The sequence below is a fragment of the Tasmannia lanceolata genome, unplaced genomic scaffold, assembly GCF_043159265.1.
Source record: "Tasmannia lanceolata isolate RefF3 unplaced genomic scaffold, GAP_Taslan_0.1 ptg000005l, whole genome shotgun sequence".
Taxonomy (NCBI): Eukaryota; Viridiplantae; Streptophyta; class Magnoliopsida; order Canellales; family Winteraceae; genus Tasmannia; species Tasmannia lanceolata.
Genome location: NW_027518682.1, coordinates 15181197 through 15207057, shown reverse-complemented (window position 1 = coordinate 15207057; position 25861 = coordinate 15181197). Strand labels below are relative to the sequence as shown.

Below are 25861 nucleotides of genomic sequence, written 5' to 3'. Positions count from 1 at the left end.
CAAAAAATGGACTAATTTGTGAAGGTTTAAAGACATCCATTTTACCTCCACAAATCGTAGGGTTGGGATGATCCTATGGATCTGATTTTTTGTTGACATCCTATCTATGTGAGGGCCTTTAAAATGGATGGCTTGGATCACCCAAACAATGTGGGCCCCCACTATATTTTAAGCTAGTGTGTAGAGAACTCTCTACACATATGTGTAGGAACCGTTTTCTCATATATATATATATATATATATATATATATATATATATATATATATATAGAGAGAGAGAGAGAGAGAGAGAGAGAGAGAAAACGGTTTCTACACACATGTGTAGATAAGTTATCTACACACTAACTTAAAATACAGTGGAGGGCATATTGTTTGGGTGATCCAAACCATTCATTTGATTGGCCCTCCCATAGATAGGGTGTCCATAAAAAATCAGCTCCATAGGATCATCCCAACCCTACGATTTGTGGAGGTAAAATGGATGTGTATAAACCTTTACAAATTTGTCCATTTTTTGCCTCTATGGTTCGAAGGGTTAGGATGATCCTATGGATTTGATTTTTTGTAGACACCCTATCTATGTGAGGGCCAATCAAATGAATGGTTTGGATCACCCAAACAATGTGGGCCTCCACTGTAGCTTAAGCTAGTGTGTAGATAACTTATCTACGCATGTGTGTAGAAACCGTTTTCTCATATATACAGGGGAAACATTTTCTGCGCGATACCTCACCGTGAGCAGCCCTCTATAAAACACCACCTGCATGTTGTTTGACTCATCCTACCCCTTCATTCTATAGGACCTCACATAGATAGGGTGTCCCTAAGAAACCACCTCCATAACATAATCCTAACCATTCAATTTATAGGAGTTTAATTTGCGGCCATCCATTTGAAAACATCCACTAACCATAACCCTAATCCTACCTATAACCTACATAACCAATGGGTTGGATGACTCAACCAACTATGGGAAATGGGGTATCTAGAGGGTTGCTCACGGTGAGCGATACCTCAGAAACCTTTTTCCCATATATATATATATATATATATATATATATATATACATATATATATATATATATATATATATATATAGAGAGAGAGAGAGAGAGAGAGAAAAGTGATACGTGTAGCTAACTTAGCTACAACGACGACTTAAAATACAGTGGGCCCCACATTGTTTGGGTGATGCAAACCATTCATTTGATGGGCCCTCACATAGATAGGGTGTGCCCAAAAATTCAGCTCCATAGGATCATCCCAACCCTACGATTTGTGGAGGCAAAAATGGATGTGTAAAAACCTTCACAAATCTGTCTATTTTTGCCTCCACAGTTTGAAGGGTTGAGATCATCCAATGGAGCTGATTTTTTGGGCACACCCTATCAATGTGAGGTCCTATCAAATGAATGGTTTGGATCACCCAAATAATGTGGGCCCACTGTATTTTAAGCCGTCGGTGTAGCTAAGTTAGCTACACGTATGTGTAGCTTCACTTAACTCATATATATATATATATATATATATATATATATATATATATATGAGAAAACATTTCCTACACACTTGTGTAGGTAAGTTACCTACACACTAGCTTAAAATACAGTGGGGGCCCACATTGTTTGGGTGATCCAAACCATTCATTTGAATGGTCCTCACAGAGATAGGGTGTCCACAAAAAATCAAATTCATAGGATCATCCCAACCTTACGATTTGTGGAGGTAAAATGGACGTGTATAAACCTTCACAAATTAGTCTATTTTTTGCCTCCATAGTTTGAATGGTTGAGATGATCCTATGGATCTGAGTTTTTGTGGACACCCTATCTATGTGAGGACCATTCAAATGAATGGTTTGGATCACCCAAACAATGTGGGCCCCCACTGTATTTTAAGCTAGTGTGTAGGTAACTTACCTACACAAGTGTGTAGGAAATATTTCTCTCTCTCTCTCTCTCTCTCTCTCTCTATATATATATATATATATATATATATATGAGGAAAAGGATTGTACGCTCGACCGTACCTAAAGTTAGGTACGGTAGAGTGCCAAATCACATGGGTCCCCCATTTTTGGTGGGCATCTAAACCATTCTTTTGCAAGGCCCCATCATAGATAGGGTGCAGACCAAAAATCAGCACCATTGAATCATCCTAACCCCTCCAAAACTGGAGGCCAAAATGGGCAGATTTGTGGACAAACACTGTCTGTCCATTTTGGCCTCCACAAATGGATGGGTTAGGATGATCCTATGGAGCTGATTTTTGGTATGCACCCTATCTATGATGGGGCCTTGCAAATGAATGGTTTAGATGCCCACCAAAAATGTGGGACCCATGTGATTTGGCACTCTACCGTACCTAACTTTAGGTACGGTCGAGCGTACAATCATATACCTCTATATATATATATATATATGAGAAAACGGTTCTACACATATGTGTAGAGAGTTCTCTACACACTAGGTTAAAATACAGTGGGGGCCCACATTGTTTGGGTGATCCAAGCCATCCATTTTAAAGGCCCTCACATAGATAGGGTGTCTACAAAAAATCAGATCCATAGGATCATCCCAACCCTACGATTTGTGGAGGTAAAATGGATGTCTTTAAACCTTCACAAATTAGTCCAATTTTTGCCCCCACAGTTCGAATGGTTAGGATGATCCTCTAGATCTGATTTTTTGTGGACACCCTATCTATGTGATCCTCTAGATCTGATTTTTTGTGGACACTCTATATATATATATATATATATATATATATATATATATATATATATATATATATATATATATATATATATTATGTTAAACTTTTACCCACTCAACGCCTCAGATGATAAATCGGCCTCCATATTTACTAACTTCACCCCTGTGGTGATTTTATAACTAAACAAAGTGATGATAAATTCTCCACTTTTTAAGAAGGGATCTGCTAGGGACCATCAAAGAAGGCATTTAGGAGGCCAGCTACTATTGCACGAGAAAGCAGACACATAGGTCAGATTTTGTCTCATTCATTTAATTTATCTGAGGTGGCTGCTTTCTCATGCAACAGCCTGTCTGTGAAGGGGATTTGTTAGGGACCAACGCAAAAGGCATTTCACGGACCGGCTGTTGCATGAGAAAGCAGCCACATAGGCTCGGATATTGTCTAGTTCATTTAATTCATATGAGGTAGCCGGCTCTCAAGCAACAACCCATCTGCGAAATGCCTTATGCCATGGTCCCTAGCAAATCCCAAAAGGAGAGATTGTAGGCAGGTGAAGAAAAAAAAAATAGTGGGCCTACATAATTGGTGATCTATACCCTTAATTTGTTGGGGCCTAATATAGAAAAACATTCCATAAAAATCACCTCATTACCCCATTGGATGATCCTAACCCTCCAATTTGTGGAGGTTTCTATGCCTTGCCATCTATTTTAAACTTTCACAAATCGTAGGGTTAGGACCATTCTATGGAGAAGATATTTTAGGGCAAGACGCGCGAACCCCTTATCCACATATCATCTCTCTCTCACACACCCCTACACACCCACACACTAAAGGCAAATACATCATTAACCGTTAGAACACCTAACTAGCAATTATGTGCGCTCTACTAGTCTTTTTGGAAAATGATATGGAGACAGGGGACCTACACAATGAGAATGTGTGCGAAAAAATTCCGTTTTGGTTGATTTTCCTAACTTTAAAGGATTGCGCACCTCAGGAAGTGGCAATAATCAATTTGTTCTGTTCCCTTTGGCGTTTCCCTTTTCGGTGTCCCAAACATTACTCATTTTTTTGGGTGACTGGAGGCATCTTTATCATCAAACTTCTATTAAAGCCATTGATGTTGACAGTTGATACTACCATATTTTGATAATTGCACTAACACATCTTCTCTTTTATTATTGGGTTTGCCTAACAAGTTCCCTTGGCTCCGTTGGTTGCCAGTTAAATTTGTGTCCCAGGAAGATTTAGTAAAATTTTGGTCCCATCCCATGTTTGGTTGCCGTTTAACACTAGATCTTTTTTAATCCCACTCTTGTAATGATTGCTTGTGTGGTGAATTTTTTAATCTCACTTTTGTAATGATTGCCTTTTCATCCCATCCCAAAATAACCCTAGGAACAAAAATAAACTCAGGAACCAAAAATAAGCTTGAAAAGAATTTTTTTCTACCCAACAGTTCAAGCAACCAAACAAAGTTTTATTTTTTCCCATCATAATCCGGTCAACCAAACATGGGATTTTTATTTTACCTGGATAGTTCTAGGACTTTTATTTTCCCACCAATCTCTTGGGATTTTTTTTTCTCCCACATAAATCCCAGGAACCAAAAAAAACCCGGCAACCAAACAGAGCGGGGCACCCCTTTCCGTTTGGTTGCCAGTTAAAATTTTGTCCCAGGCAGTTTTAGTAAAATTTTGGTCCCATCCCATGTTTGGTTGCCTTTTAGCACTAGATTTTTTTTAATCCCACTCTTGTAATGATTGCTTGTGTGGTGAATTTTTTAATCCCACTTTTGTAATGATTGCCTTTTCATCCCATCCCAAAATAATCCAGGAACAAAAATAAACCCAGGAACCAAAAATAAGCTTGAGAAAAAAAAAATTCTTCCCAACAGTTCAAGCAACCAAACAAAGTTTACTAGAATACTTCTAGGACTTTTTTTTCCCACCAATCTCCTGGGATTTTTTTTTCTCCCACATAAATCCCAGGAACCAAAAAAAACCCAGCAACCAAACATGGAAATGATATTTTAGAGTGCCCTCCTATATTAAAATACAGTAGTGCGGATAACATTTCCCTTCATTAATTGTTGGTTTAATTTTCCTTATAACATGCCCAATTTGTAATAACCTGGAGGGACATTTTGGTATTTTCAAGTCTCAACGAGGAACGTGCGCAGGTTAAGCATAAAACACCCCTGGCGCACTTCACTCCTATATGGGTGTGAAGATTTACTGGAGGAGCGGCGTAAAAACGCGATTTGTTAGGGGGGAAGGCGTTAAAAGGAGCGTGACAATGGCCCTCGGTCATACGCCATGGCCTCAAACCCTAACCCTAATTCTCCCAAGAAGAAGAAAACTCAAGCTCAGTCGCAGAAGAAGAAGAAGAAGACCAGCAATGGCCACACTTAGACATCCACATCTTCCCCCAAACCCTAATTAGGGCCAATAATTTCTTTTTATTTTCTTCATTTAGCTTCGAATTCTGAAATACTCTAGCTTTCTTAAAAAGGGGAATTTTTCTACGGGTAGGGTTTGAGAGGTTTATTTTCTTTTTCTCTGTCTATTTTTTTGGGCGGAATGGAGGGGAATTCTGGTGGAAATGACGTGGAACTCATTTGCAAAACCCTTCAGGTAGAACACAAGCTTTTCTATTTCGATCTGAAGGAGAATCCTCGTGGTCGATATCTGAAAATATCTGAGAAGACCTCAGCCACGAGATCGACAATCATTGTGCCTATCAGAGGCATTGATTGGTTCTTAAATCTCTTCAATTACTACTTGAATTCAGAAGAGCAGGAATTTTTCAGCAAAGAATTACAGCTCGACACTAAGGTGCGCGATTCGAGTTTTCTAATCTTTATTATCAGAAAGCCTTTGCTTTTAGCCCTGTTTGGATTTTAAGGGGGAAAAAAAAAGAATTCTGAGTGAATTTTTTTCTTTGGATTTTTTTTCTTTCTTTCTATAATTTAGAGGGGAATGATATGATTTTAGTTAATTTAGAGGGATATCATCATGAATTGAAGCTTGCTTTTCCTCTAATTAAATGGGATTGGTTTATGTTACCTTGTGGAAAAAAAAGGTAGGAATTTTTAGAATTATTTTTCCTTTCCAAACTTTTCCTGAAAATTCCTGCAATCCAAACTGGGCCTGTTAGAAAGCCTTTGCTTTTCTGTATTTTTCCCGTGTTATGAAAATGGACATAGATCTGTGACTCTGTGAGTCTGATTGAGTATTGTTTGTGTCTTAGGTGTTCTACTTCGATGTTGGTGAGAATAAAAGGGGGCGCTTTCTCAAGGTATTCTCACCACATTTGTTTTTGTTTTGTTTCTTGCTGTTTATTCTGTTGTTTCTTGGAGCAGAAGCCTTTGGTAGTTGTGAATGATTTAGGTTATTTTGTTTTTGAATATTGAGTAGAGAATGAACTTAGTTGTTGGTATTTTCCCTTTTTATTATTGGTGCAATGCTCATTCAATCAAACAGTACCATGTTTTGGCTCATTTATAGTTAAAATTGTTGAATTGGGGTTAACGGCTGTAATTGCAATTCTTTGCTTTACTGCAGCTTGGTATCCGAATTTGAATACCTGTAGAGTGTAATGACTGCAAGCAAATGGATAGAAGGAAAAACTTGTAGTTCTCATTTGTGATCATTGACAGATCTGTCCGTAGGCTAGGTTTGAAAATTCAAACCTGACTTAACACTTTGGGGATCCTTACTTGTTTGCCCTTGGCGCCTATGTTATCCAGGAACCTATGTTATCCAGCACCATTTTGAGGGTAATATGCTTGTTGTTCACAGTATGAAACGGGTTTGCTTTTTTCTTTTTCTAATTGCCAATAATTTCATTGCTGACCTTCATAGTATCTTCTGTCTGTCCGCTTCTTAATGACTGCTTGTGTTTGCTTCATTTTCTTATCATGCATAAAAAAAGTGTGGTCCAGTGCACGAGGCTCCCGCCATTGCGGGGTCTGGGGAGGGCTAGATGTACGCAGACTTACCCCCGCTTTGCAGAGAGGCTGTTTCCGTGACTCAAACCCGTGACCACCAGGTCACAATGGAGCAACCTTACCGTTGCGCCAAGGCTCGTCCTCTTCATTTTCTTATCATGCCTAGCGAAAAAAAACTGCAACCCAACTTTCAGTGGATGTTTAATGGTCAAATATGTATGTTAGATTTCTGTGGGGTTTTAAGGTTTCACCTCGTTGCGAAAGACTTGGATCATGAGGTGAGCCTCCATAAAAAGTCATTGAGGTGGTGAAATGAATTGTTATTTTGGTGAGACCATATCCTCCCGCTGGGGCTTAATCCTCACGAATGTCTAGGACATGCAAGTTTGTGAGTCTCAAATATTAGTTATTTATTTTTTAAAATCTATGAAATCATTATAATAACCCGCCTTTCTTACTTACTGTAAAATATGGGGAAAAAGTTTGTTTTCCTCTCTTTCTCAAACTCCTTCATACCCTACTAGCTGTATCAGAAAGAGATTTGATGTGATCCATCAAATCTGAATTTTGGGACTGGTTGTCCTACTTTACTGGAACTTTGACCTGTCAAACTCGTAAGAGTTCTCTGGAATAACTCGCCTGTTAAGATTATATTGCTTTTTTGAGATTTCTTTATGGGGAATCCATGGATTTCAGCAACTCAAACATGCACTTCTTCTCTCCTTTATTCCTTTTTTTTTTTACGAGTTTTCATTCATTTAATTGTTCTTAACCTATGTTGCATGGATTCGGATTCGTGATCTCGACACGGATTCGAGGTCTCGGATTTGGCAAACCCCCAAAAGTAGGATTTGAGGGTGGAGGGTCGAGACGTTAGTTTTTTTTTTTTTTAAATTAAGTGAGTCAAAGAAGAAAAGGGAAGGGGTCAATGTTCGAGGGTGAGCGGGGGGTGCTAGGGTTTTTATTATGAGAGGTTGGGTTGTGCTTTTGTAAAAAAAAAGTTAAGAATGCATTTGACGGAAAATATACAGGATTCATATTTTGAAAGAGACAATGATGCAGGCAAAGTGTAAATTGCCATCCCCCCCCCCCCCCCCAGTGTAAATTCCTGGCTCCGCCCCTGACTAGGGGGCGGAGGCACATATAGCATGTGTGTGTGTGCGGTAGTGGTGTTTGTGTGTGTGTGTGGGGGGGGGGGGGGGGGGGGGGGGGGCGGGCATGGCCCCTCCAATGTCTTGCAAAATCCCTTTTATTAGTACTGATATGTCAAGAAATTCCAAGTGATACGGCCACGACCCCCCAATGAGCAATGCAGGCAAAGTGTAAATTAGTCTAGCGCCCCCCCCCCCACACCCCCCACACACACACACAAACCCGAAACTGTAAATTCCTGGCTCCGCACCTGGACTCGGATTATGCATTTGTTGTTTGTGGGGCAAGGCAATCTCTGCCCCAGCTTTAACCTTTTGTTTTCTCTCATTCAATGAAGTTTGCTTACTCCCCGCTGGATTGCTCTGTCACGCGGTTGTCTCCTTTGCCTCCTGGGGCCCTCAAGCTTAACTTTGATGGCTCCAGTTTAGGTAACTTGGGGGTGGCTAGATTGGTGGTATTCTTAGAGGCCACGGCAGTTCTGTTCATTCGTCATTCTCGGGGCCCATTTGTGTGAACAACTTCAAGGGGGTGGAAGTCCTAGCTTTGACGATAGGAATCTTGCGCATAGAGGGGGAGATTCTCTTGGCCATATCGAGGGGCAGATGATGGGTTTCCAGCATTTCTTTTGATCGGCTGATGTAGATGGAGACTCTTTATCATGTGGTGGTGTAGAGAGACACCGTCCATTCAGGACAACTTTCCTTTTGAGGACCATGCTTGAGCCTTCAAGAAGAAACCGATTTAGCTGTAGTCGTCAGTTGTTGGTTTTCAATACGCACAATGGTTGTAGTAAGAAACCACTTTGCCACAGCAAATTTTGGAGGTTACCTCGATTGATGCTTGGGACATTCTATCTAACTTTCGTGTATAACCAAATACCTCTTATCCTCTCAAGACAACTTATTTAATTTTTAATTTTAATGCTGAAATATTCTTCACTGCAATTCTAGTTTGGGTTGGAGGGATTGGAAGGGAAACTGAATATCTGCAGTACATCTTCTCTGGCATAGTTTGAGTCCAACTCAACATTTTGTTTATTAATATTTTTATTTGAATTTCGATCCATTTCTAACAAGCTTCCATGTATGTCTTTTTTTGTTCTATCGTCATGCCTTAAGCCCTAATGTGTCGAACTCTAAGCTGTGTTTGCCATGTTTCACTATGAAAACTGACAAATTTATAATATTTGTCAGGTTTCAGAGGCATCTGTTAGCAGAAACCGCAGTACAATTATCGTTCCTGCAGGAAGTGCTCGTGATGAAGGGTGGGCTGCATTTAGGAATATTTTGGCAGAGATCAATGAAGCATCTCGTCTTTTCATCCTACCCAATCAGGTTTTTACTATGCGATTTTTTCTTCTCGTATCTGTAGTTGTTTGTAGTTCAGAGTTTCATCTCCTCACTTTGTGCCTCATTGCCTTTCCGTGTCGAATCAGCAAAATTCGGAACCTTCTGAACCACTTGCAGGGCTTTCAGACGATGTGGGTGCTGGGTTTATACCAGGACACAGTTCTCAGCCTGCCCCTGCATCTGATTTGAATGTTGACAGGCCGGTTGAATTGCCTCCACAGGACGAGATTGGAGGCTTGGGGGTTTCTAAAGTAATCAGAGCTGATCAAAAGAGGTTTTTCTTTGATTTGGGGAGCAACAACCGGGGCCATTTCTTGAGGATCTCTGAGGTATGCAGCAGCCACTAATTCTTCATTTTTTTTTGCTTTTATTACCACCGTTTTATTAGTTTCAATCAAACTTGATTGAAGTACTTTTGATTATCTCACTAAGTTGGATAAACTTAACAAGAGTTCAACTCAATTTAGAGGGGTGTCATAATTTTTTTTGTATCCGAAAGACCTGTTTTAAGCACTTGAAAATCCAAGTTAAACTACTTGAGAAATCAAACCTAACTTGTTCATGATTTTACCGAGTCTCCAACTTTGCTTGGAGTCCTCGACCCTCTTTGATTTTGTTCCATAACATATCTGAGTGTAATTTCAAGTTTTTAAAACTTGTTTCACTTTCATTTGATCATGACTGACTGGCCATCTCCACCGCAAATTTCGCATTGATTGTTGGAAAGTGCTGTTACAGGTGGCTGGCGCGGATCGTTCTTCCATCATTCTGCCCTTGTCTGGCCTGAAACAGTTTCACGAAATGGTAGGTCATTTTGTGGAGATCACCAAAGATAGGATTGAAGGGATGAATGGTGCAAACATCCGGACGGTGGGGACTTCACAGAGATGAATTTGATGGAAAGTTTGGGTTTGGTGAGTTGGGTTTTGTCTTTATGTTTTCTTCTGTCAGATAGCAATAAATCTCATTTCTCTATTTGATCCCTGAGAAATCAGAATTGGTTGGATTCCTTACTACCAAAGGAATAGTGAAGAACAAACCTGGTCCTGTAATTATTTCTTCCTAATGTTATAAAAGAGCTGTGAGACTGCTTGCAACTATCTCCATCTTTTCTTAGCATTACGATTTCATAAATTGAGACTAGTTTTGCTTCCTTTTGCATGTGCAGACCAAATTCATTATCAGAGGGAAGCAAAAAAACATGGTCCTCTCTATACACAGTCCTTCGGCATTGATCTCTTATGTAACTAAAGATACTTTGCCACTTCATTTAGGGCCCGTTTGGATGCTGAGAAGATTTTGATTTGGATTTCTCACATTTGCAGCCCTTTATGTGTTGTGATTTGGATCTGGATCAAATCCTTTGATTTCCAAATCAGCAACTGACAATGAAAAAAATCAGATTTCCAAATATGCTGTGGAAATCAGCAATTGGAAATGCGCAGATCTGGCAGTTTCCTTCACCCTCTTTGCTCTTCAACCTCTCCCCCTCCAGTAGGAAGTACCCCTTTTCTCTGTCTCTCTCAACATAAGCTGGCAGATCTATTCATTTTGTATTCAAAACTCAATTCCAAATCCAAATACAAAATATGAGGTATCTAAATGGGTCCTTAGAGAAATGATACGACACACCCCCCCCCCCCCCCCCCCCCCTCCAAGTCCCCCCTTTAACGGTTTATGTGAGAATGGTTCACTGCTTGAGGATAAATTGGCCCCCTTTAACGCTTTTCTTTGCCTTTAAAACTTAACGAATAACGTTGAAGAGAGGGAGGGGGGGGGTGTGTTGTTTGTCCATCAGAGGGGGAAAATGAATATCCATCAGAGGGGGGAAATATCATTTCCCCTCATTTATCCTCTTTGACATTCCAGAGCACAGTTAATAATTCTCTGATCTTTGCTTCATTTGAATCCTGCTCCCCATGCACTGATGCACACCACTTGGATATCGGATTGAGCATAGGGCTTCGATCAAAATTAAATAAATGTGAGGTTTAAAGGGTCGTGGGCTTCATTTAGCTTTCCAATGGTTCCAGAGGGATCTTACTCCTGGAAATTTCCTTCAAGAGAATTCCAATTCGAAGTTGCTTGATTATCCGATGGCACAACCTTTAATCCTACCTTACATGTATAAACAAAACAAAAAGACTTGCTAGAAAGATGGTGGGGGGCCTCTATTGTTGGAAATCCATATCACCTCGCTATTAATGGCCTACCATGTAAACAAGTGTCACACACCTTAGAGTAGCCCCACCATAAATCCACATCTCCTCTATATAGACGGTGTGGGGCCTCAGAAGAAGCCCCACTATAAATCCATATCTCCTCTCTATTGATACAAGTGACACCCACCTTAGAGTAGCTCCACTACACATTTTATTACATAATTTTGGTGAATCGAGGGTCATTTCACATTTCTGCTGCATCAATGGTGGGCCTACATATATTTCGTCTCACAAGTTCAGCACATTAATAAAGGGCCCACTATGTATTTCATGTCAAGAGCGTGTCACACCAAAGGTGCACTAAACCTGTATTTTATTTTATAAGGGAGTCACACGAAGGGTGGGCACACCTTGTATTTCATTCGATAGGTATGATGAACCTACCATGCATTTTATTTAACATGTGTTCCATAATCCAGACTAAGGGTGATCTTACCATTGCTTTAATTTAAAAAATGTGGCACACCAAGGTTGGGTTCATAAATGTGACACTAAGTTGCACTATTCAAGTTTTCAAAGGATTTTGTCTGAAATTTTCGAATTTCGGCCGACATTTTTTTATATGTCCATCTGCATAATCTCTGCCATCCAACCGTTTTCCTTGATCAAGGTGGGATCATCGACTCTCAATTGATCTTGTGACGGATTCAAAGATCGACGGTCTTACATGGAAGTTTGGTTGTCCCCACAAGATACCTTTACGTTAGAGAGACTCAAGACTGTAATCCCAACTTAATCAGACCATCACATTGAAACTACTACAAAAAATATGGGAGATGATAAATTCGCACCCCCTGTAGGATGATCACACCCCTTAAATGTGAATTGACGTAAAAATGCATCAACTTTAGGGGCCGTTTGGATACAAGGATTTTAGAAGCTAGGTTTTAGTTTGAAAATAGTGTAAAATAGGGTTCATGATCAAGCTGCTGTATGCTATGCTGAAAGCATTTCTTGGATTTTAAGGAAGAAATTCAGGTTTTAGAAATCTCTCTCCCATCCTGAGATTTCTAAAACCTGCTGATCTGCTACTTTTGCTGACGGAAAGAAGGGTGAGAAATCAGAAAATGACAGCTGGTCAACTTCTTCTCTTATCTCTCATGTACAATTTTGTAGAAATCCTAGATTCTAAAATCCGTGTGTCCAAATGGCCCCTAACGCTTTTCAACGTCAATTCACATTACAGAGGTGTGAATCATCCAAAAGGGGGTGCGAATTTATCATCACCCAAAAATGTCACAACTGATACTCTTTACAAAATCTTAACATTATGCATAGGGATTTGCTAGTAATAAAGTGGCCTAAATACTTAAACAAATAGAAATTATGAACCCAAAGTAATAAGAGTGGTCCTTTGGTTGTGGGCACAACATAGAAACCCCATTTCCAAGAATTTTTCCAATTGATGGCTGATTTGTTGTAGTAAAGGCCCAATTTTCCTTTGCCTTAATACTGAGGAATGCTCTAGTAGGGAGTCTGCCTATTATTACATAGTGGGCCGTGCTTATAATTGATCTAGACCGTCCATCTGATTTGATGCATGTTGGATAAGTAATAGCTCCAATATCTTACTTTCGAAGTACGTTTCATCGTTTAAATGTACACCCAATAATCAAAAGCACATTTGTTTTGGATTTTGAGAACCGGTTGGGAGTAGAAAAACAATAATTGGATTGAAAATTACGTTTGGGCCCTGTTCCTTTTAGATTTTGATTAGGGCTGCAGCTCGAGTCCGGCGGGTTGGGTTTTGGAGAACCTAACCCTAGGAGAACCTAACCCTACCCGAGAAATATCTCGGGTCGGGTCGGGTCAAGTTTTTTTTCAGAAAACCCATGATTCCCAAACCCGCCCTACGCATGATAAATCTCGGGTCGGGTCGGGCCTTAATTTTGAGTTCAATAACAACTCATTAAGTAAATGTTAGGATTGTCCTAGTGGTGTATTATTGGGCCATTGATACAAGATAATTCCCATGAAATGGACGGTCTAGATCAACCAAAGCAGGTCCTATGTATGTGATATAGATATGTCTCATTGTGCTGATCCCAAAGGTCGGAGTTTCAATCACATCTTACCGACTGAAAAAAACATCTTGTAACGTGTATTAGCGTGATTTGTTCGACAATTGTGGGGCCCAAAGAAGTGCCTACGTATATGCTGGCCCCAAAATTCATTGAAATGGTCAAAAGACCTGCCTGTCTCCATTTTCAGTTCTCAGTTTCTCACACATCCTCTACACACAAAAAACCAAAGAGGATAAACAGGAAATCCCGCACTATTTCGTCGTCTTTCTCTCTACTTTTGCCACGTTAATGTCTCCCAAAAGCACTCAACCTCCTTCACTTTCCCCCCACATTCTCCCAATCTTAACTGCCAAGCAACAATGTCCATCCATTCCACACAAAAAGGGGCAAAAAAAGTTAAGATAAAGGGTTTTCTTTTATTAAGAAAAATTCAACTCACACAAAGAAAGAAACAGTATATTTCTCTTGAACTACTCTAGAACAGAGCAGGCTAACAAACAAAAAAAAACCCAGAAGCCTGCAACTATACACCATATATTATATCTCTGCTAAATTATCTACTATATATCCAAGCACAAAAGGATGAAAAACTGTACATAAAAGGGAGGAAAATGGACGGTGGAGATTTATTCATCTCCCAGATGTTACTAGGGTTTTCTCCTCAGACCCTTGAGGGGCTTTTTGGATTGAAGAGAGAGGGAGTTTTGGGTTTGCAGGAACTTTTTCTGTTGCTTCTTGTGCAGGGACAGGCACAGATTTCCTTGTGTAGTTAAAGGAGAGATCTTTATTTTCAGCCAAGGCCAAAAGCTCTGATTCTTCTAATCCTTTAGCAGGCCCAAGGCTACAACGATCTGGTGTGTGCTTGGCTAATGCATCTTTGAATTTCTTTATCTGTGAAATCAGAACAAAGAGACCCAAAATTAAAGAAATTCCCAAACACTGAAAGAATTGATTCAGAAAAAATAAAAAATAAAAAATAAAAAAAAGGAACAAAGAACAATCACTTACTGTAGCGTTTGTGCAGCTAAAACTACAGAGACGACCATGGGCTCCTCTGTAAAATCTAAAGAAGGGAAGAACATGAACGTTTAGGCTATAGCACATGGATTTATCATCTTCATAATTCACTTGAAGGAATTGGACATCTGGGTTTAGTTCTGCAAACTGGCAAATCTGCAAAATGAAAGGAAGAAAATAGATACAATTTATTATCACCCTCATTTTCTCTTCTCCATAACAAAAAAAATAAAAATAAAAGGAAACAAAGTTGGTCATTTTTATGCTATTTCAAAAAAAAAAGTTAGTCATTTTTATACCTTTGGATGGAGAGCTTTGCAACCTCCACAAGAAGGAGAAAAGAAATCTACAATAACAAGTTTGTTTCCTGCAATTGACAAAGAATCTACAAGATCTTGGGCTGAATTAATCTCTTTCATGTTGGGCTGAACCCCTTTCTCCCACCATCTAAATGCTTTACCAATAGAAAGACTACTCATCTGCAATGGCAATAAATCATACATAAAAAAAATTCCCAAAATCCAGAATAAACAAGATCCTGGAAAAATTGCATTTTATTGAAAACCATAAAATTCCAGAATAAACAAGATCCTGGAATATTTGCATTTTCTTAAAAAAAAATATAAAATTCCAGAATAAGCAAGATCCTGCATTGTTAGAGATAGAAAACCCCCAGAAAGAAAAAGGAACCCTAAAAAAAAATTATAAAATAACTCAGATTATAATAGATCATCAAAGGATAGGTCGAGATATATGGCAGAAAAAGCCCTAAAATTTTATAAACAATCAGAGGTTAAGAGTTTTTAGATTCAGTATAGTTACAAACAGATAAAGTTTTGATTTTCCTTCTTATAATGAAAAAGAATCAAGAACCCAAAAAAAAAAACCCATAAAAAAAGTAACCGTAAAAATATTATAAAGATTGAAAAGGGGATTTTACAGACCTGTGCATATGAAGCTTGGAGATTTCCTCTCTTGGGTTTTATCTGACCTTCTTGAAAAACGAATTTCCAGCCATGAAAATCACTGTCAGAAGAGGATTTCAAAGATTCAAATTTCAGACAAGGAAACCCAACAACAGATGAGGATTTGTTAGGAGAGATGGAATTACAGAGGTGAGGATATGGCGAAAAGAGATTGATTTTGCTCAAGATTTCAGCCATGAGTTTTCTCTTTCAAGAGAGGATGAATTCAAAAATATAAAGATTTTCGAGGTTTGAGGGAAATTGTAGAAAAGTTTAGAAGAGAGAGGTTTTATGCTTCATCCGCAAGAAAGTTGAAGAAAACAAAAAGAAAATTTGGTCAAAGGGTAAAAAAAAATAAAAATTAGCGGAAATAGTGAAACGGTACCCCCACATTTCAAATCTGTGAAATGGGTCCATTTTATTTTTCCTGACATATTTTTTTTACCTCAATATTGGGCCTGAAAGGGGTTACTAGGTCAAGGAAAATGGAGGTATCACATATGAAATGGGGTGACTAAGAGATGAAATGGGGTTATCATACCTGGAAAATTTTCGATTCATGTCTGTTGGGCCTGGAAGGGGTTACCAGGTCAAGGAAAATGGGGGTATCATATGAAAATGGGGTCCTCACATATGAAACTGGGGTTATCACACCTGAGAAAATTTCGGTTCTTATCTGTTGGGCTTGGAAGGGGTTACCAGGTCAAGGAAAATGGGGGTATCACATATGAAAATGGGGTTCTCACATATGAAACTTGGGTTACCACACCTGGAAAAATTTCGGTTCTTATCTGTTGGGCCTGGAAGGGGTGACCAGGTCAAGGAAAATGGGGGTACCACATATGAAAATGGGGTGACTAAGAGATGAAATGGGTTATCACACCTAGAAAATTTTCAATTCATGTCTGTTCGGCCTGGAAGGGGTTACCAGGTCAAAGAAAATGGGAGTACCACATATGAAAATGGGGTGACCAAGAGATGAAATGAGAATATTATATATGAAAATTTAGAAATTACCAGGGAGGGAGGGGAACCTCTATTATTACTAGACCATATCAGGCCGAGTTATGCCAAACTGTGGGATCCACTGTAATAACTCAGCAATTGATCCGTTACTGTTTCAAAAATAGGATGACTTCTACTCTAAAAAATTTATAAGTGTATCTGAATACAGCCACTGTTTGCAAAATAACAAAAAAAATTGTAAGAATATATGAGTACATAAAAAAAGTCATATACATCTTCTCCTCAAAAAACCCCACACCCTTGCGCAAAGATGGGAGCTTGACAAGGTGCGCTCGACCTCATGAGTATTGGTGCAGAAGGTCCAATATTTTGTAACTCATCTATACCTCCGGTAACATGGTTAGCATGCAAATCACTTGCCAATGTTTCATTTAAGTCAAATCGAGATCTGTATAGTTTGGAAATATATAATTAGCCTCAATTCATATGATTAATTCATAATTTGAACTATGGAAGTCTTGAAAGATTACCAAAGAACAAAAATACCATATGCTGCGTTGATCTCCAACATTTTGTAACTCATCTAAACCTCCGGTAACATGGTTAGTATGCAAACCACTTGTCAATATTTCACTTAAGTCAAATCGAGACATGTATAGTTCGAAAATATATAATCAGCATCAATCCATATGATTAATTCATAATTTGAACTATGGAAGTCTTGAAAGATTATGCGTTCTCCTGAACCACCTCATATACTGGTATCAAGGATATCTTTACTTATAAATTCACTTTAGTAGTCTTTTTGTAAGTCCACTTCAAAATGCGGGCGAAATTTGACATTTTTCCGTTCGCGTGCACTTTCTTGGAGCGGAATCGAAGTAGATGGAATGTTAGGATTAATAGAGGTTCTACTAATACAAACACTGTTTGGGGGAATCATTGACGAATTCAATGAATTAATACCGTTCTCACTTATAGTTTTCGTTATGTATATCATCACAGAATTGAACATGTCTATGTCAAACATCTTCAACATTGTTTGAAAGACATCATCATCATCATCAACGTCGATTAAAGTGATTATTGATCGATAGTAAAACATTCATTTCTGTTATAACAATTCTTCTTTGGATTACACTATGAAATTCATCAAAATTAATTCGGCGGGAAGCCGATAACAATGTCTTCCTCCCCCCGACATAGTCCCAAGAAACCTCATCATTCAAATGTCCATCATAGTGTAAAAGAAGAGAAACTATTGATTCGGGCATTTTTCTATAATTTTACACATGGTTCTAAACTCTCTAACATAAACTTCAAGACTCTAAAAGGGGCTATAAAGTTTTGGCTTAATGGAGCTTATCTATGGTGTTTTTAATTGGATAGATTGGAATAAAATAGGGTCATGGACTAAAATGTGGTTTCCAGTACCTAAATGGGGGTTTTCTATGGGATTATCAAAGTAAGGGATTATTTTTTGGATATCCCTTAGACAACCCTAATCACGGCAGTTATGAAATACCTAGCAAGGGTTCAACTCAATGGTAGGGCCATTAAATATTAATAACACTTATCAACCCTTAAAAATCCTTAGACAGCCCTAATCACGACAGTTATGAAATACATAGCGAGGGTTTAACTCAATGGTAGGGCCATCAAGCATTAATAACACTTATCAACCCTTATAAACCCTTAATACACAATTAATACACCCTTATACACCATCATAAAAAGACACAGTTAGCAAACACATTAAATAAGATATTAGGGGTTACAAGCACAAAAATAAAACTCACATTTTTTTTGTTTTTTTGTTCCAGGTGTTAATGGGAATTGGGAAAGGTAAAGGGTTGGTAGAAAAAGAAGGGAACACTTTTTTATCTCTTTTTTATGGCTTAACGTGTATTTTGAGGGTCGAAGGGTAAATGGGACCACAAGTTTAAAATTCAAGGGTCCATCTCCCTGCTTCGGATATTTTGAAGTACCAAAAAAAAAAACAATTAAATGAAAGGATAATGTTGAGCGTATATAAAAATGGATAAAGACAATGGTGGGCCCATGTAGTGAATGATTGAAGCCGTTGATGTTGTCAAAGACCAGCAGTCTGGTGCGTTGAATCTATTAGGGTACAAAATCTATCGATTAACGGTCAAGATCGTCTGGTCAATATTACCTTTGGCGCGTGGGCATGACGCCGAACACGTGGCCTCCCTTCTCAAAGAAAACCGGTTTGCGGTACACGTCTACGGTGCAGATTAAATCATGGCGTTAATTTAGTCGGCCAAAGCCATATGACGTGCCAAAGCCATATGACGTGGTTGACACGTATATACGGAATCTCCGTATATAAATTATATATAAATCCTCTTATCTTATTAGTTTTTTTTCAGCTGGATCATGGTTCTAATTTTTTTATCTTTTCAAGCTAACCATAGATCTTGGTAACTTGGTAAGGCCAGCAATGCAGATTTGGACGGTGGATATGCTTTGAACGTGGCTCCAGTAAAGTGCTGACACGTGAGAGGATTTTTAGTGCTAGTAAAACGGGAGCAAGGTTTTTTTAATTTATTAGACGTGCAGAAAAAGGACGGGTAAAATCTTTATTTTACTGAAGGGAAATGATAAATGCGCCCCCTGTCATTACTTGGGACACCCAGCGGCATTGTACGTGGCAATCAGGTCACTTCATCCCTTCAAATGTTTTGCAGTCATCATAGATACACTTTAGCTGGGTGTCCCAGTGATGAAAAGTGAAAGGACTGAAAGTGAAGTACAAATAGCGAATATGGTGAGGGAGGAAAGTCTGGAGAAATTATATGATGGTTGGCCGTGCAATACGTTAAGGCCCACTCCATAGGATGATCCAAACCGTCCATTTGTCGAGCTACAGTGTAAATAGGTTGTGCCCCAAATATCATTTCCATACGATGATCCTAACTCTCTGATCTATAGAGGTACTGCCCCAAAACTCATTTACGGAATTTCTCTATGAATTTTTATATGGTATAAGGCCTTACAACAATACAGTAGGGGTACCAAATTGACGGAGCCAGAGGGGGGCAAGGGGGGCCCCTCTAAAATTCAGAATTTTCTCGGTTTTACCATACTTTAGTGCAATATTTAATAAAGTTGCCCCCTTAAAATCCGGATTTTTTCTTCCAGTTAGCATTTTTTTGGTAAGCTGTCACCCTAAAATTCAGGATTTTTTTTCTTCAGGAGAGTATTTAGTTAACAAGGTTGCCCCATAAAATCCGGGATATTTTTCCCATAATCAGTTTAGTCTGCATTTTTTGGTAAAGTCCCTAAAATATAGGGTTTATTTGGTAAGTCCTTGTCAACCAGCCACTTAAATTAATACTCTCTCTCTCTCTCTCTCTCTCTCTCTCTCTCTCTCTCTCTCTCAATTAGTTGAACGGCACCAACAAAAGAAATCTCGATAAGAGACCCAAAGGGACAGTCCCTTTGAGTCCAGTATTTTTCTAAAAGTATTGCAGGCCCATCTCATAGGATGATCAAAACTGTTCATTTGTTGGGCCACAACGTAAATAGGCTGCACGCCATAAATCATCTCCATAGGATGAACTTATCTCTCCGATCTACAATGGGATTGCCCATAATAGAAACTCTATCAATCAGAGGGTTAGGATCATCTTATGTAGATAAATTACGCGGCGCAACCGATTTACGATGTGGCCCAACATATGAACGGTTTGGATCATCTGATGAAGTGAGACCCACATCATTTTTTTTTTTTTGAAAAGTACTGGAGTTTACGCACACGCAACATATAAAACCTTAGGATTTATTGGGATTTTCACAGCAAAAAGCAATCCTTTTTTGGGGCCTCGGAATCTTTGAAGTCATGGGTTAGGGGGAGATGATGGCCCCACCTATCAAAACATCAAGTGTAAAATGGTGGGCCCAAAAAGTTATAACAACCATTCTCTGCCCCCTCTTGAGCAAAATCCTGGCTCCACCCCTGAGTTCTACCAATGATTGAGCAGAAAAAACATGTTCTCAACAACAGCTCAAAGATGTAAAATTTTCCCCTTTCTTTGTATTTTATTTTTATCAATGAACCCGTAGGGGTCCTTGCCTAACCCCAGCTTACTCATTTAAAAAAAGAAGAAGAATATGAACTGAATTATTAAGTTAAAACAATCTCAATAGATCAGTCAGACTATTTAGTGCTTACTTTATTCAGGCTATCTCACGACTTACAAATTATAATTTATAACTGCTGAAATTTTATTTCTACATTTCTCAACGAACACCTATTGGACACATACGTTTATGTGTGTATGGTGAATTCTAAACTGTAAGTAGCGGTACATGAATAAGCCGTGTGTAAATATGGTGGAACCTACACAGTGGTACATGAATAACCCTAATGTGTTTCCTTGTATTTGTATGTATTTTTTCTATATACCAAATGAGAAAAGTGTTCCTGCGCAGCCTGTGAGCCTCCCATTGGTCACTTTTTGTGGACCCGCAAAACGAACCAATGGGAGGCTTTTTAAGCCACTTAAGCGCAGGGAAGCTCCTTGGCAGCTGCGCAGGAACACTTTCCTCATACCAAATATATGTATATCACCTACCACCCACACTAAATTTAGGGTAGTGATATATCCGCCCCTTTTGAATACTGGGGACGCACATCCAGTGGCGGAGCCAGGATTTATACATAAGCGGGGATGGGCAAAATAAGATAATATATTTAATCCAAAAATAATTACATTGTTAATGAAAAACTCACTACAGTTGTCCTCGACGAGTCGATCATGTTCTGAAAGCAATGCATGATTGTTTCATTATCATTGCTACAAAATATATCATTTTCAATGTAAGTAATCAAATTATCAGTCTTCCATTGATATGCCATGCGATTCCGTAAATTTCTCGAGTTTTATCATAAATATCTAGGGCAAATCTCATCAATCAAATGCTTTAGTCTTCAGAAATACGAAAAAGAAAAGAAAAAAGAAAAAAAAATCAACCCTTACCTCCTCCTCCTCCTTATTCTTCTTTTTCTTGTTGTTCTCTACTTCTTAGATGAGAGTGGGAGGGGTGAAGTTGAATCGAACGGCTTGAGAGTTGCCGAGTTGGGACGGTGGGACCATGGGAGTGGGGAGGTGCGAGTAGTTTCAGATAAAGGAAATAAAAACTCTATTTTTTAGTGTGAATTTCAAGTTAGGATTTACTTTAGCGTAGTGATATTTTCCCAATTTCCCCCCTTAATGGATAAAATCACCCCCCTTGAGTCCTTGACATTTTCCTTTTAGTTTCAAAGGTAAAGGAAAACGTCAAAAGTGGAGAATTTATCCTCGTGCAGTGAACCAATCTCATGATTCACTAAAAGTAACATTGCCCTACTTTATTTTTTATATTTTGCTACTTTTCAACTGATGTTTTCTAGAAAAGCATAGAAAAGCTTTTCCAAAACTTTTAAAACATGTACTTTATTTAGGTTTTTTCTTTTGCAACTCATGGGGCGCAGCTGCCCCCTTATTACATACGTGGCTCCGCCCCTGCTCACAGCAGCAGCTTAAGTAGCAATCAGCCCCTCTCCAGTCATTGATACACTGCTGCAGGGCGTGCCAAGTAATCAGAAGGGGCGGATTTATCACTTCCCTAAATTTATCTATACATAATGCTGCCTCGATAAAAATAAAATGGGAAAGAAAAAAAAACCAAATAGACAACAAAGTCTAATGATCAATCAATCAGGATGTACATAAAAAAGGAACGTAGAGATCTGAATTAAGAATTTTAACATAAAAATACGGGAAGTAATCTGTGTTGCGCCTTTAATTCTATTCACCTTACACTGTTGAATTCCTGACCAACAAATTCAGTAAATTCTAGACTAAGATGTGGCGAGATGGAAGCTGAAACTAACTCAAGCCCATACAATCATCAACAGTTGGGATAAGTGGTTGTTTTTCCACATCCAAAAAGGTTGAACTTTCTCAGTTCCTGCCACAGATTCCTTCGTCCATTTCTCAGCTGTGCCTGTGAACTTTATTTATCTGAAGTTAGATAATGAGAAGTGATAACCTCGGATATCTCATTGTTTTCTGCAGCCAGGAGCAACCCAAAAAATTTCACATGATCCGTTTCTTACAACTTCAACTACCCAATCCAAGAAAATCCAGTGCAAATTGCCCATCTCAAGTCTAGTCCCTGTTTGCCAGGCTACCCACCTAAACCTGGGCTAGTTATAGATGCAATAACTTGACTATAAGAATATGACTCAAGCTGTCTATGAAAATCGAATGGATTCCTACAGAAAATTCTTCTTTACCAGCTCCTGGAACATTATCTAGACCATTCCAATCAATGCAATGTCATTATGTTGAAACCTCATATTACTACCAATCTGATCCATAGGAAAATTGGTCTAGCTAAGTAGGTGATGAAGATCTTTCAATCAGTTAATCACGGGCAAAGGCAGAGTCATGAGCCTCTATTGAATGCAAGCATTTGATTGGTGCTCTCCAAGGAATGAAAAGAAAGATGGGTGACACTGGAATTTGTGACACCCATCAGTAAGATAAATGCTCAAGAAGTGCTACTCATGTTATGCAGATTCTTTCCAAGAGTGAATAGCGATCAATCTTTTGATCGGTTTCCTATCAGTAAATTGTATGTGGGGGAAAAGAGGAAGAAGGCTGGTGAATCAGCCCACTGAAGTCTGGTGCTTTGCTTGTACGCAAAGCCCATTTACAGCGGAATTCATTTACTGCGCCAGTAACTTCGATGGTGCTATACCCAGGTGCCTTCTGCACGTTACTTTCCTCCATCATTTCCCTCACCTTCATTGCATCATCCCATCTATCTGCACCTGCATACGTACTTGATAAGAGTACATAATTTCCGCTATTACTAGGGTCTAACTCAAGAAGCTTGTTTGTGGCAATCTCGGCCAGACCCACATTGCCATGAACCTTACAAGCACTAAGCAATGTCCTCCAAATCACAGGATCTGGGTTTACCGGCATTTTTGTGATGAGTTCATATGCCATATCCAGATTGCCAGAGCGGCTAAGAAGGTCAACCAAACACCCGAAATGCTTCATATGTGGCTCTAGTTGATGAACTTCTATCATGCTTTTGAAATAGTCTAGTCCTCTGTTAACCAATCCGCCATGACTACAAGCAAGCAAGACACTGAGAAAGGTCACACTGCTTGGCCGAACACCCTCACTCAACATTCTAGAGAAGAACTCTAATGCTTTGTTGGCATAACCATTCACAGCCAATCCCGATATGACAGAAGTCCACGATACAGTATCCTTGTCCTTCATCTTGCCAAACACTTCCAATGCCTTCTTAATACATCCACACTTACAGTACATGTCTATCAGAGAATTTCCAACATAGATATCTGCTTTAATATTGTTCTCATCAATGTAATCATGAACCTTCTTTCCTATATCAAGCGCCCCCAAATGAGCACAAGCGGAAAGCACACTAGCTACCGTTATCTCGTCAGGTTTTACTTTCGCAACCATCATCTCATGGAAAAAACTCAATGCATCGGAAAATTGTCTTGCCTGGGAGTACCCAGCTATTACAGAGGTCCATGAAATCACATCCCTCTCTGGCATATCATCAAACAGTTTCCTCGCAGGCACTAAATCTCCCGCTTTTGCACACGCCATGATCATGGCATTCCAAGAGACTATATTTCTATCACGCATTTCATCAAACACCCTCCTTGCTAATTCTACCAATCCACGCCGTCCATAGAGATCAATCAAAGTATTGCCCAAGTACACATCCACTTTCACACGATTCTCTTCAATATACCTAACCATTGAATCTGCCATTCCCCAATCTCCCAACTGGGTACAAGCCAAAACCACCTTCATCATAGTCACCTTGTCGGCCTTCACATTCTCCGCCTGCATTGCCTCAAAAAGACCCAAAACCTCCCTTAACCTATTGTTTTGGCTATACCCACAAATCAAAGAGTTCCAAGACACCAAATCTCTCACAGGCATTTCATCAAACACTTTCCGTGCGCACTCCAAACTACTACACGACCCATACATATAAATCAAGGCGTTCGAAACAAAGACATGGGATCCAAACCCTAGTTTCAAAATGTGCAAATGAACCTTCCTTCCTTCTCTTATCTCCTGAATTCGTGCGCAGGCCTTAAGTATGAAAATGAAGGTCAGATGATTTTGCACGAAGCCCCTTTCGTGCATTCGGTTATAGAAAAAGAAGGCTTCTTTGGGTCGATCGCTCTGTGCAAATCCCCTGACCATCGAATTCCAAATAAACTTAGTGGGCTTTTTTATCTGATCGAAAACGAGACCTGCGTGGTCTAAATTGTTAGCCGTGAGAGCGTAGGGAATTAGAACCTCTGCCATGGAAGATGGGTCTCTCTGTAATCCCTTTACAATGAGGCGGGCGTGGAGCTTCTTGATAGCTTCCATGGAGGGTCAATTTTTTGCAGGTTGTCGCATTTATATGATCGGAGAGGAGATTCTGCGGAGATAAGAAATGGGTTTTGATTTCATGAGGAAACTTTGCCATTGTCAAAGAAAATGAGACCGTTTCTGAAATCCGGATTTATAGAGGCTATTTGTCCTTCGGGCTCCATGACAGTTGAGTAAGACTAAAGAGTGTTTTTACGCTCATTTTTACAGTTGAGTAAGACTAAAGAGTGTTTTTACGCTCAGTTATTCGTAAATTCGACCCTATCGGATACTTTCTTGGGTCCAGTCGGGCTTTGTTTTTTTTTTTACCTATACTTAGGGGCCGTTTGGATACCTCATATATTGTATTTGGATTTGGAATTGAGTTTTGTATACAAAATGAATAGATCCGCCAGCTCATGTTGAGGGAAAGGGAAGGGGGTACTTACTAGTGGAGGGGAGAGGTTGACTAGCAAAGAGGGTGAAGGAAACTGCCAGATATGTGGATTTCCAATTTCTTATTTCCACAGCATATTTGGAAATCTGATTTTTTTCACCGTCAGGATTTGATCCGGATCCAAATCACCACACAAAACAAATGTGAGAAATCCAAATCAAAATCTTCTCGGCATCCAAACGGACCCTTCTTCTCGGCATCCAAACGGGCCCTTATTTTACTTTTAGAATGTTGGCATTAAAGATGTGCCATATTTAGGGTTGAGTTGAGTTGAGAGTTTGACATGAATGAAGTGCCATATTTAGGGCCTGTTTGTTTTAGATTATGGCAACTGATTGTGGAGTCCCATACCTATTATTGGACTGAAATTTAATGCAATTTCCAATCGATCGGGGACTCCACAATCGGTTGTCATAATCTAAAACCAACAGGGCCTTAGGGTTGGGCTTATAGCTCAATGGTTAAGGCGTTGTATGTCAACCTAGAGGTCGTTGGTTCAATCGTAGCTTACCTACCCAAAAAATGATGCGCCATTAAGTAATAGTGTGAGGGAGGATTCAACCAAGTGTTTCAGGTTTTTTGTTGGTCATCTGAAATATTAATC

The 25861-nt window shown here is 39.2% G+C and overlaps 2 protein-coding genes and 1 pseudogene across 4 annotated transcripts; 1 reads left to right on the top strand and 2 right to left on the bottom strand.

The window, feature by feature from the left end:
- Nucleotides 1–4964: 4964 nt before the first annotated feature.
- LOC143877657 (transcription factor Pur-alpha 1-like) lies at nucleotides 4965–10666 on the top strand. Of its 2 annotated transcripts, XM_077379835.1 has the most exons (6): nucleotides 4965–5558; nucleotides 5974–6021; nucleotides 9019–9159; nucleotides 9261–9503; nucleotides 9913–10088; nucleotides 10343–10666. In XM_077379835.1, the coding sequence occupies exons 1-5, from the start codon at nucleotides 5304–5306 to the stop codon at nucleotides 10063–10065; spliced, it is 840 nt and encodes a 279-aa protein (XP_077235950.1). In that variant the 5' UTR covers nucleotides 4965–5303; the 3' UTR covers nucleotides 10066–10088; nucleotides 10343–10666. The 2 variants fall into 2 exon arrangements, with proteins under 2 accessions (XP_077235950.1, XP_077235949.1); XM_077379834.1 differs by lacking the exon at nucleotides 10343–10666 and having other exon boundaries at nucleotides 9913–10274.
- Nucleotides 10667–13816: 3150 nt separating this feature from the next.
- Nucleotides 13817–15697, bottom strand: LOC143877656 (thioredoxin-like 1-2, chloroplastic). 2 transcript variants are annotated; one of them, XM_077379833.1, is made up of 5 exons: nucleotides 15549–15697; nucleotides 15382–15463; nucleotides 14737–14916; nucleotides 14429–14593; nucleotides 13817–14311 (listed from the first exon to the last, which is right to left on the bottom strand). In XM_077379833.1, exons 3-5 carry the CDS (start codon nucleotides 14914–14916, stop codon nucleotides 14051–14053), a joined length of 606 nt encoding a protein of 201 aa, XP_077235948.1. In that variant the 5' UTR covers nucleotides 15382–15463; nucleotides 15549–15697; the 3' UTR covers nucleotides 13817–14050. The 2 variants fall into 2 exon arrangements, with proteins under 2 accessions (XP_077235948.1, XP_077235947.1); XM_077379832.1 differs by having other exon boundaries at nucleotides 15382–15688.
- A 6361-nt stretch (nucleotides 15698–22058) lies between these two features.
- On the bottom strand, nucleotides 22059–25006 carry LOC143877655 (pentatricopeptide repeat-containing protein At2g22410, mitochondrial pseudogene; annotated as a pseudogene).
- Between the last annotated feature and the right edge of the window lie 855 nt (nucleotides 25007–25861).